Genomic DNA, 12,691 nt, shown 5'->3' with positions numbered 1-12,691 from the left:
CTTGCCTTCAGACTTTCTGAACCCTTTCTAATCAGAACTTTCACTTTTCCTGGAAAAGTTCTTGCCTTTTTCTGAATTTCCTGTAGGCTATCTTTGTGATACCCTTTACCATAAGAGCACACAATTTCATCATCTCTTCATCAGCATCTATTTCAGGTAAACTTTCAGTTTCTCAATCATCATCATTAGAATATGATGACTCTGAATTAGACATTCTGATGAGAGCCTTTCCTTTGCCCCTTTTTGAGGCATCCATTTTAGGAGATTCCTCCTCAGCCTTAAGAGCAATTGTCCTTGACTTTCTTCCATGCCTCTTACTTCTTTGATCCATCTCAAGTTCATGAGTCTTAAGCATACCATAAATTTTATCAAGAGTAGTTTCAGTAAGATCATAGTTGTCTCTTATAGTAGTAGACTTCAAATCCCAACTTTCAGGAAGAGCTAAAAGAAATTTTAGATTTGAATCTTCATGATAATATTCCTTATCCACCAGTGACAGATCATTCAAGAGTTTGACAAACCTGTCATATAAGTCAGTTAAAGAATCATCAGGTTTTGAGTCAAAGTGCTCATACTCTTGAGTGAGTATAGTCCTCCTGTTCTTCTTGATTGCATCAGTTCCCTGGAATCTTGTCTCCAAAGCATCCCATATATCCTTTGCAGTTTTATAATTAATTACCATGTTTGACATGACATTATCAATGGCATTATACAGCAAATGCCTTACCCTTGCATCCTTGGCAATAGATGAGATGTTTTCAGCTGTGTACTCACCTTTCTCCTTTGGTATGGTCTTTGCTGGTTGATCAGCAACTACAACAGAGAGCTTGGTAGGCTTATGTGGTCCTTCATTAATTCTATCAAGGTATTCTGAATCTGTAGCTTCCAGAAAAATAGCCATCTTCACTTTCCATATGGGATACTCAGAAGGTCTTAGTATGGGAACCCTAATAGTCTCATATCGACTGTGGGTTTGTCTTTTGAGTTTCTTCAGTTTTGATGGGCTTGGTTGGAGTTTGTGCTTCTTCAAACATGATTGTTTGGATCTTTATCGTATGTGTGTTAACAGATAAGCTCTGATACTAATTGTTAGGTCACAGAACACTGTAGAAGGGGGTTGGATACAGTGTTAATACAATCAAATCGATTTAACACAAGTATGTAACAAAGATCAAGTATATTGAATAAACTCTGTTATAATAAGAACTGTTGTTCTCTCTCAGTGATGAACAAATATCACTAAGAGCTGCTAGTTTATAATGTATAATCTTCTCGATAATGATAGCACATATAGTGTAAACCCAAAGTCTGTGTTTATATAGTACACAGTTACAAGATAACTTCTAATTGATATGGAATATAATTCTGTCTCCTAAAATATATCAATCAGATATCTTCTACAAGTCTTCCAGTCTTCTAACTCTTTCCATGCATATCTTCTTTTATTTAATCTCGATCTTCTACTGCAAATCAGTTTCCTTTCTTATATGAAAGTCTTCCCACACTTATGTTCTGATATGACCTTAAGTTATGATATTAAGTTATGACTTCCAGTAAGTCCTGATTTCAGTAAGTCCTGATATGTCCTGTTTGTTAAGATATGAAAACTAAACATGAATCATATTAGACATGACATCTCAAATATATCTAACAACTTCCACATACTATAATGAATTGAAATTTGTTATGGTTCATTTAAATTGTATTTCCTATGCATGGTAAAAATTTCGTAATATTTTGAGAATTTTTATCCGGGTACAAAAATCGAGGCAGTTGGTCCCGCAGTTGACCACGTTTGAAGTAGTCACCATTGAGAAAAGTTGACCAAAATTTTTAGGACATCATTTTAGAATATTTAGTTAATTATCGTATTTTTATGGTATTTATTTAGGAGTTTCTAAGGTGGTCATATTTACAGTACAAGAAAAATGCCTATCTGAGACCTAGTTTATCAGCGATTGCAAAAGTAGTAGCTATTGTTTTGGATCAGCGACGGGTTTCAGCGGCCGCCATTGAAGTCGTCGCTAATTTAAAGTTAGCAACCGACGTTGGTCGCTAATCGGTAGAAAAATTTGTTTTCCCCATGAAAAAATGCGGGAAAAAATTAGCGCCATGAGATTAGCTACTGAATCTTATATTGCGACCGACTGTAGTTGCAGAAAGTGCCACATCAGCAATAAAAGCCGCAACCGACGTCCGTAGCTAAAACCAGCGACCGAATAATATTTTTTCAGCGACCGCTATCGGTCGCAGATAGTTTAAAATAAATATGAAATTTTGGCACATTTTTTTTAGCGACTAAAGAGCATCGTCGACCGACAGCAGTCACAGATACCAAAATATTAAAAATACTATAAATAATTTTTTATTCATATATTATTTTTTAATTAATTTATATTTAAAAAATTCTTCAAATTTATTTTAATTAAAAAGGTAAAATTTATTTCTTTAAAATTTCGAAAAAGGTTTGGCGCACTTCTTTTAGTGAACGAACAACATTTGCAACTGAATGTAGTCACATATACCAAATATTAAAATTATAATTTTAAACAATAAGTAGTATTTTATTTAAATATAATATTTTAAAATGAAATTATTATTTGAAATATTTATTAAATATTTTTAATAAAAAATTTAAATATTTTTCCTTTATATGTGGGAAAAAAGTTGGGCTTAATTTTGTTAACGACCAAAGAGCATTTGTGGCCGAATGCATTCAGAGATATCAAGTATTAAAAATATTATTTTATAAATCATATTATTATTAAAAATATATTTTAATTTTTTTTTTTTAAATTAAAATTTATTTCTTTTAAATTTTGGAAAACAAATATCGTGCGCTTTTGTTAACAACTAAAGATCATTTCTGACAAAATCCAGTCATACATACGAAAGTATTAAATTTTTTATTTTTTGACTATAAAATATTTTATATTATTTATATTTATTTTTTGAATAAAATTATTATTAAAAATATATTTTAAAATTTTTTTAGTAAAAAAATAAAAAAATTAGCGTAGTTTTGTAAATGACCAAATAGTATATGCAACCAAATGGAGTCATAGATACCAAGTACTGAAAATATTAATGTTTTAATTGTAAATAGTATTTTAATTGAATTTATTTTTTAAAAAATTTCTATTATTAATAAAAATATATCTTAGATTTAATTGTTGATAAAAAATTTAAAATTCATTTCATTTAAATTTGAAAATATAAATTTAGGACAATTTTGTTAGCGACCAAAGAACATTTGCGACTGAATGCATTTTTAGATACCAAGAATTAAAAATATTATAAAAATAATATAATACTTAATTTTAATTTGAAATTTAATTTTTTATTAAAATATATATAAAGGAAATTCAATAAATAATTAAAGTTTGTTTTCAAAGGCCGGTTCCAAACCCTTGCTCTCGATCATCTCATCTGCTCCTACTTACAAACCCATCCAGGTAACACCGTTCCAAACTCTAACTCCAGGTAATCGTTCTTTCGATTCTCGCTTTTGTTTTGTAATCTTTTATTTAAGTGTCCCTCTCTATGTCTCTATATATCTCTCTGTCTCTCTTTATATATTATCTATATTTTTGTATAATCAATATATAATTCTGTAGATTACAACCGATTTGATTACCAATTACAACCTCTGTGTGTGTAATATATGTATATCTTGTGTTATACTTGATAATACTTGTAATATGCTTGTGTCAATTTCAAAATTTATATGATATGCTTGTGTTATACTTGTGTGTTTAATCTTCTCTGATTAGTTCATGTATGTTGATCAGAATACAAGCTGGAATATCAAAGGAGAATAGTTTAATATTTAGTACTTTAATATGTTGTATATGTGACTCTGCTAATTTGCATACATTGACATTATTGTATTGAAGAGTACACACACTCTGCACCTTACAGGAAGTTGTTCACGTGTTTTTTCTGTAAAATTAATGAGGTTGGTGTCAAAATAGTTTTTACGCGGGTAAAGTAATGACCATCTGCATATGATTAAATATGGTTGTGTAGTCTAAATTTAAGATATTGGAGAAAATGGTAAAATACAATATTTTTAATGATATTAATTATATAATCTGCCAAATGCTAAAAAATTTCGGTAGTATTACTTGTAATGTTCTGTTGCTATATGTGGTGACAAATGCTAAAAAAATTAGTTTTGAATTTTAAAATAGGTTGGTAGTGAAACAATTTATCACTATATACGTATCATGATATCATGGTAAAACACTATTTTAATTTTGGTAAAATATAATACTTTTAATGATATTAAATATATAGAATAGGATTTGAGTTTTGGATTTATAGATATTATATAGGTCAAGATTTAGTTAATTTGTGTTCCATATATGGAACTTGTTCTTTAAGTATGTTATTTACAATACAAATGCACCTTTCTCTATATATAGGTATTAGATATCATGGACTTCTTTTCGGACCGTACTTGGATGGAACGACGGAAGTCATATACTGAGATAGGTGCCACGGCTGAATTTAGAGTCGGTTGCGGAGTGTTTCGAGATTATGCGTATAGTCACCCGAAATATGTGAATGAGAAGAATCAGATTCGATGTCCATGTTGGAAATGCAAAACAAATAATTACCTGGACAGAGACATGGTAAACTACCATTTGCTAGTTAAATGGTTTATGAGAAATTATGAAGAGTGTTGGTGGGCACATGGGCAGAAAAGAGATGGTAGCTTCACAAGTAATTATTTGGGCAGTAGTAGTACATATCATATGGATGAAATAGTTCATGATATTGCAAGGCAAGATTTTGATTGGGAACAAGATAGGGAGCAACCTATGAATTCTGATGCCAAGGCCTTCACAAAGTTATTATAAGAGGGGAGGGAGCCGTTGTGGTATGGTTGCACCAAACACACTAAATTATCTACAGTGGCAACATTACTTAACATCAAGGCTGATCACAACATCAGCCATGAGTGTTTTGAGTCCCTCTTGAAGGCTATTAAGAGTATGTTGCCCGATAATGAAAAATTACCGGATCATTATTACTCTTGCAAGAAGATGTTGAAGAAGTTGGGTCTTGGATACCAGAAGATTGATGTTTGTCCCAATGATTGTATGCTATTTTATAAGGAAAATGAAAAGATTACAAAGTGCACGGTTTGTGGTCATGATCGGTTTAAACCTAACAAAGATGGTGTGATTTCAAAAAAATCAACTATTCTATTCAAAATTCTAAGGTATTTTCCAATAACAGATCGACTTAAAAGATTGTACATGTCCTCGAGAACAAATGAACATATGAGTTGGCATGCAAAATATCCGGCTAAAGATGGAGAACTAAATCATCCCGCAGATGGACAGGCTTGGAAAGATTTTAACAAAGCACATCCTCGATTTGCTTCGGAACCCAGAAATGTAAGGCTTGGTTTGTCCACTAATGGTTTTAACCCCTTTGGCCACTCAGCTGTTCCGTACTCATGTTGGCCCGTTATTGTCACTCCTTATAATCTGCCTCCTTGGATGTGTATGAAACAACCATACATGTTTCTCTCTCTCATGATTCCTGGTCCTACAAGCCCTGGAAAGAACTTAGATGTTTACTTGAGGCCTCTAATAGATGAGTTGAAGGTACTGTGGAAAGATGGAATACAAACCTGGGATGTTTTAACGCAAACAAATTTCAACCTTAGGGCAGCGCTTATGTGGACTATAAGCGACTTCCCAGCCTATGGTATGTTAACTGGATGGAGCACACATGGGAAGGTGGCTTGTCCGTATTGTATGGAGCATACGAAGTCTTTCACTCTACAAAAAGGTAAAAAACCTTGCTGGTTTGATTGCCATCGTCGGTTCTTGCCTGCAGATCACCCATTTCAAAAAATTAGAGAAAACTTTAGGAAAGGTAAAGTGGAAAATGATAAGCTTTTACCATGACTGTCAGGAGCGGAGATGCGAACTCGTGTGATGAGACTTCCGATCGTCCCATTTGGTAAGAATGATAAGAAAATTAGTGGGTTTGGTGAATCACATAATTGGGTTCGGAAAAGTATATTCTAGGAATTGCCTTATTGGTCTACAAATTTGATTCGTCATAATCTAGATGTAATGCATGTCGAGAAGAATGTGTTTGACAATGTGTTTAACACCGTGATGAATGTTACAGGAAAGACAAAAGATAATGATAAGGCGCGTTTGGACTTGAAAGATATTTGTAAGCGTCCTGCATTAGAGCTTCGACAATCCTCTAATGGTAAGACTGTCAAACCTCATGCAAGGTACACTTTATCCATAAAGCAAGTTGAAGATGTGTGCACGTGGATTAAGTCCCTGAAACTTCTGGATGGATATACGTCAAACATTGCAAGGTGTGTGACGGATAAGACACCGCATGGGAAACTGAGACGGATGAAGAGTCATGACTGTCATGTGTTCTTGGAAAGACTCTTCCCTATAGCATTTCAGGATCAACTTTATAAACCAATATGGGTTGCTTTGACGGAACTTAGTCATTTCCTTAATGACTTATGTTCAAAAACATTAAATGAGAAAGACATGTCCATACTTGAAAAAAATATCATAGAGTTCACGTGTAAACTGGAAAAAATCTTTCCACCTGGTTTTTTCGACTCCATGAAGCATTTGACAATACATCTTCCCTACGAGGCTCATGTTGGGGGTCCGGTTCAATATAGGTGGATGTACCCTTTCGAGATGTTGATGGGAATGCTTTAGAGGGTACTCAAGAATAGAGTTTGTGTTGAGGGTTCGATATGTGAAGCATACAGTTTTAGTGAGATATCTATGTTTGTCTCAGACTATTTTCCAGACGAAGTCTTGACAAAGGCCAACCACGTCTCAAGAAATGATGATGGGGGAAATATTGAACTAAATGGTAGGCTTTCTATATTTGGTCTATCAGGTCGTGCTAATAACTTGTCGCTGATTTAGCGACAGATAGGAGTAGCTAATTTTGGTCGTAACTATTAGCTACCACAAGTCATAGCCAAAATTCTTCGCTATTGTTAGCGACCAAAATCGGAAGCCAGAATTTATCGCAGAATGCAGTGACAAAATTCTATCGCTAACATTGGTCGCAAATTTATTGTGACAATTTTCAGTCACAAATTCTGTCTTCGCCACGTTTGCTTCTGCTAGACTGATGCTGACTTAGATTAGCGACAACATCGGTCGCTAATAGCCGACGCTAAATAAGCGGTCGCCAAAAGCCGTCGCGGACGAACACATTAGCGACCAGTTTTTGTGCGACGGATAATAGTGACGTAGTGCGGTCGCTGATACATTACTACGACCAAAAGCGGTCACTGATACCCGGTCGCTGATAGACCTGTTTTTTGTAGTGTTAATGGTGTTTAATGCTTAATTAAATGATTAAACAATGATTAAAAGAAAAAGTAAAATATATTTTAATTAAATTAAATCATCTGAGTTTTGAACTTCATAAACTTGTTTGTCTCATATGGCAAGTGACAAAGAAACACAACAAACACACCTTACCTTCCATGTCATCAATCCATGTCACTTACATCATCCACCATTCATTCTCCTTAAATCTCCACAATTCAAAGTACATAACTTCTCCTATATATAAACCCCCACCCCCAAACCATTTCAACCAAGCTAAGAGCCACAAAGTTGCTGGGATTTTCAAGAAGTACACTCTCTTCATCTCTCTCAAATTTCTAAACACATACTTCTTCTAAAAAACCTTCTCTCTTTTAGATATATTATCATATATACAAGGTTTTTGATATACAAGCTTAGCTTCACCTAACCAAGCTTCTTCCTACCAAGTCAGCCCATCCACTACCACTCTCTCGCCTTCCGAAGGACTGCCCAAAGTTTGATCTAAGTGCCAAAATCCGGTCGAACCTCCTGCGAATTTTTTCGGCGAACCTTTCTGACCGTTTACCAAAAGTGATAATTTTTAACTTCTTATTTGAGTTTCTTTTATTTGAGCTTTCTACTTAATTTCTCTACTTCATCTCAGGCTCTAATACAAGATCTCCTATAAAGAAAGTTCTCAAAAGAAAAGAGAACAAAGATTCGAACTCAGAATTCGAACAAGTACTTGATCTTCAAAAAGAAATATATAAAGAAGAAGATCTATAAATTACAAGTACTTAATCTCTATAACTCCGTACGAGTGAGATTTCATAAATCTCTATAACTCCTCACGAGTGAGATTTCAAATATGACAAAAATACTCAAGAGTTGGCCATTTACTTGCACTTTATTTATCTCGATCTTGGCCAACATATATCGTGTCTATAGAAATCATTACGAAAACTATCGTATAATCTCCACTAACATCTTTAGTGTTCCGTGGTATTATAAATCGATAAATAATAAAATTTATAAGTTGCCAAATATCAAGATGGAATAAACTTCACGAGTTGGCCAATTACTTGCACTTTAGTATACATAAATATACCTTAGGCCTACGAGCTTAAATGATAGTTACAATTCCGAGGTTATAACTAAAGTATTCTTCGATTTATAAATACATAATCAAAATAAGAATAATACTAAAGAAGTCATAAGCTATATCGCTTTATATAAAAGACTTCTAATATTACTCTAATAGAATATATATTCCATAAAGAATGAGTAATCAAAAGTATACTTGATATATTATTCTATATCTCAAGTCAAGTATACGTATTTGGTGTTAATATTCTTATTTAAATATTATACTATCTTATGGGCTAATACGGTAACATACTAGTTCAAATCATCTTTTCTATATATGATTTATTTTGTGAATTGTCTTATTAGTTTTGTAGTGAAGTGAAGTATAATGACTCGTATACTTTTATATTTAATTAAAGTGTAATTAGGAATTATTAAATGAATAATATATGTGTATAGCTTCTGTCAGCTATGTGTTGTTTTATTTTTATCTATGTGTGTGAATTATGGTGTCCAGGATGATTTGTGTAATTAATTATGGACTTGCATTGAATTGTTTTCCACTTTTAAAAGTGGATTTAATACAAGTTTATTTGTGTAAATATGTGGATTGTTTCCAAAATTGTTTTAATGACTATATAATTTAATATTAATTTTTGGGATTTTATAAAATTTAGAAATCAATATTTCATCAATTATTTAACCCTGTATGATTTTTTGATTTCATTTATTTGAAATATATGTATTTAATTCCCGAATTCTTCAAAAATTATGAAACTCATATTTATTTAAGTTGGGAGTATTCCGGGAATTTTAAAATTATTTTGGGGATTTTTGAGAGTAATTTCACCCGCACGTTATTTCGTTTAACTGATAAAAGCGGGTATAAATTGCGTTTCAGAAATTATTCTAAAATTATGAAAATTTTATTTTATTAGTTCTTAAATATTCGGAGAATTTTTAAAGTTAAATTGGTAATTTATAGAGTTTCATTTACCCGTAAAATTACTCGTTAAAACGTAAAGGTCGGGGCAAGTGGGTCTATCAGAAAACGGGATAATACACGTGTCGACTATTTATACAATCCAGTACACGTGTTAACTGTTGAAATTTTCAGATTAATAAAAAAAAATATAAAGGAGATAAACACGGCTGTGTTCATCCCCTCCTTCCCCGATACCTTCTGTTTCAATCTCTGTGAACTCTCTTCTCTTACTTTCTTTGCCAATATCTCTGTGTTCTCCTCTCCATCGTTGCTTCGTTCATGTACTTTCTGGCGATGATCGCCGCCACCTGGTTTATTCCGGTTGTTTTCTGGTTAGCCGTGGTTTTGCCCTGTCTCTTTGTTCCTCCGCTGTTGGATTAAATTGTTGTGCGTGTGTATATACACGCTATGTGTATGTATATATATACGATGCTTGTGTTTATATCTCCTTATACCCTTGATTGTTGTTGCCTGATTTCCTGTTTTGATTATTGTCTGGGTGAAGACTTGTTCTTTTCTTGGCCACCGCCGCCCCTCACCGGAAACGGCGAGGGTGGTGGCGCGTAGCTGCAAGTTGAAAGGAATATGTCCTAAGTCCAATCATGTATTAGGATTTAGGAATAACTTTTATGTAATCTGTTTTGATTTCATTGATATTAATAAAGACTTGTTTTGTTTTTATTACGGGCTTTATCTATTTAAGTGTTTAAATAAGATATACGATAGTTTAGAGTAAAGCTTTTTATGGATTATGATGAGATCATAATAGTGAGACCTAAAAAGATGATAACTCTAAACTTAAATAGTTCCTGGTCATAGGATTACTAACTGGTAATTAATAATCCGCAAAGATCGGTACATACTATGCTTGCTTCATTATGAAGGATGTCTGTTCTCATAGACATTTATGTGGTGACACTATAGCTAGTATGTAGGTGCTTATTATGGAATAAGTTCACTGAACATGACTCGCACAGCTGAACAACTGATGGAGTTCACTCACGTGTCAGCAGTTGTTCACCTAGTGATAGTTGTACAAGTATCCTTAGACTTGAGGTCATCATAGTCATCTTGTGTACACTGAACTATACTTTGGTTTAGTTCTTAGTCTCCAGGGACAATTATTAGGGCTCTTCTGGGTATAGGAATTTGTACACGAAGATAGTGTATGATCAATAAAGGATCTACCCCTTCCAGTGAAGGAAGCGAATGTTCAAGGCTGATCCACATATGCTAGTTCAGGAATCTCTGGCCAGAGTGAATGAAATTAGAAAGGAGTTTCTAATTTGCATAGAACTACGCATAGTAAATGGTAAGCAAGTGATTGAATTAGATAGGCTTGACATGAGATCCATGCCTTGTATTTAATCGGAACATTGTAGGGTAGAAGGAGTTTATTGTACGGTAACTATTCACTGACAGGTTCTTGGTATTCTAAGCAGTGAATTCATATTATCCAGATAGTCGCGATATATTGAGAAGCATCACTCACGATGTAGAATAAATGTGATTAATTAATTAATCATATTTAATAAATTAAAGAATTTATATAAATAATGATAAAATAGTTTTATTATTATTTATTTCTACTACCGGCTTAATATTGAACCTACAGGGTCACACCATAAAAAGAGAATGATTTAATGGTGGAGGAATTAATTAATAATGGCTAATAATTATTTATTTGTGAAATAAATAATTAATTGGAAAATTTAATAATTGATTAAATGAGATTTAATTGATTATAAATTAATTAAGAAAAGTTCTTAATATTATTAATTAAAGGATTTAATTTTTGGAAATTAAATCAAGAGAGAGAATTATTTCTAAAGTGTTTAGAAAAATGATTAATAATTAAAAGGTGTTTTAATTATTAATGAGAATAATAAATGGGATAATAATAATATTATTTATGGGAAAATTTCAGCTGAAAATTTTGCCTATAAATACACTATTATAGACCCTATTTTATTCTAACCCCATCGAAACCGCAGAAACCCAAAAGTTTTAGAAAACCAAATTCTCTCCACCTCCTCCTCCTCCTAAAAGTCGTTTTCTTGATGGATACCGGTGGAGTGCTTCACACTTGAGGAGCAACTGCTAAGGATCTCTGATCGTTGTCTCCGAATTATTTTTAAAGGTTAGATTCGATCCCTCGAATTTTTATTCACGATTTATATGCTTTTATTTGGATTTTGTGTGTGTAAAAGTGTTTTGCCACGCCCCGCTGCGTTTAAAAATCCAACAATGGTATCAGAGCATAGGTTGTATGCCTATAGATCTGTGGTAAAAATTTCAAAATTTTATGTGCTTGTATGAATTAATTATGATTTTTACAAGTTATATTATGGATTAATTTTGTCTGATGAGAAATCGTTTCTCAGAATAATTTTTAATAATGATCTGGGTTCTACAAGTGTTGTAGATCGTCTGGGTATTTTTTTCATAATTTTAGGATGTATAGATTTTTTATTATGAATTTTTGAAGTTCTAACAATTAAATTCGTAATTAAATAAATCATATATATATATATATAAATTGTTTGTATGTATGTATATATCTGTAATCTGCTGTACTCTGCTATTGTTTCTGTGCTGCTGTGCACGGAAGAAAGAAGCAAGGAACAGTCAGGTCTGACATGCACGTTTTCCGAGGAAGAAGAATGGCGGCTACTGAAAAAAAAAAAATAGAGGTGTAACGCATTCCGGGAATGCGTTACACACCTGTGGCACATTCACGGAATGCGTTACACCCTTTAATGGCTTAAAATGGGTGTAACGCATCACCGAAATGCGTTACAGGGCTTGTAACGCGTTCCTGTAATGCGTTACAGCCCTTCTGTTGATTTTAAAATTGATTTTCTGGGAGTTTCGTAACTCCGTTTTAGGCGTGCAATATACCGTTGGATTCGTTTTTCCGAGACGGATCTAATGGAGTGATCAATTTTAGTTTATATAAAAGTTTTGAACTGTTTATATTTCCATGAAGTGTTTTAAAGCTGTTTTTGATTGTTTTAATTGATTTTAAATGCTTCATGTGATACATAGAGATGTATAATGCTTAGACTAATGTGCTAGATGATGTAACATGCCTACCTTGATGTTTATTCATGTTGATATATGTGATATATGCTTAGTTTATCATGCGATGATAGATTTAGGTGAACTTAAATAAACATAAGGCGTTTGTTAGACAACCTAGTATATTGAAATTATTTCATAACCTTAAGAATAATATTATGAATACAATCATGAGATTCTTGTGTTTGTGAAACACGTAATT

At 32.9% G+C, this 12,691-nt stretch overlaps 1 protein-coding gene across 1 annotated transcript; it reads left to right on the top strand.

Moving 5' to 3' along the window:
- Positions 1-5,000: 5,000 nt before the first annotated feature.
- LOC141718581 (uncharacterized) lies at positions 5,001-6,725 on the top strand. Its single transcript, XM_074520960.1, has 2 exons — positions 5,001-5,895; positions 6,094-6,725. The coding sequence occupies exons 1-2, from the start codon at positions 5,001-5,003 to the stop codon at positions 6,723-6,725; spliced, it is 1,527 nt and encodes a 508-aa protein (XP_074377061.1).
- The last annotated feature ends 5,966 nt before the right edge of the window (positions 6,726-12,691 follow it).

This window comes from Apium graveolens, chromosome 4 (assembly GCF_009905375.1).
Source record: "Apium graveolens cultivar Ventura chromosome 4, ASM990537v1, whole genome shotgun sequence".
NCBI lineage: Eukaryota > Viridiplantae > Streptophyta > Magnoliopsida > Apiales > Apiaceae > Apium > Apium graveolens.
The sequence above is the reverse complement of the archived record's forward strand: the minus strand, read 5'-3'. Positions and strand labels throughout refer to the sequence as shown.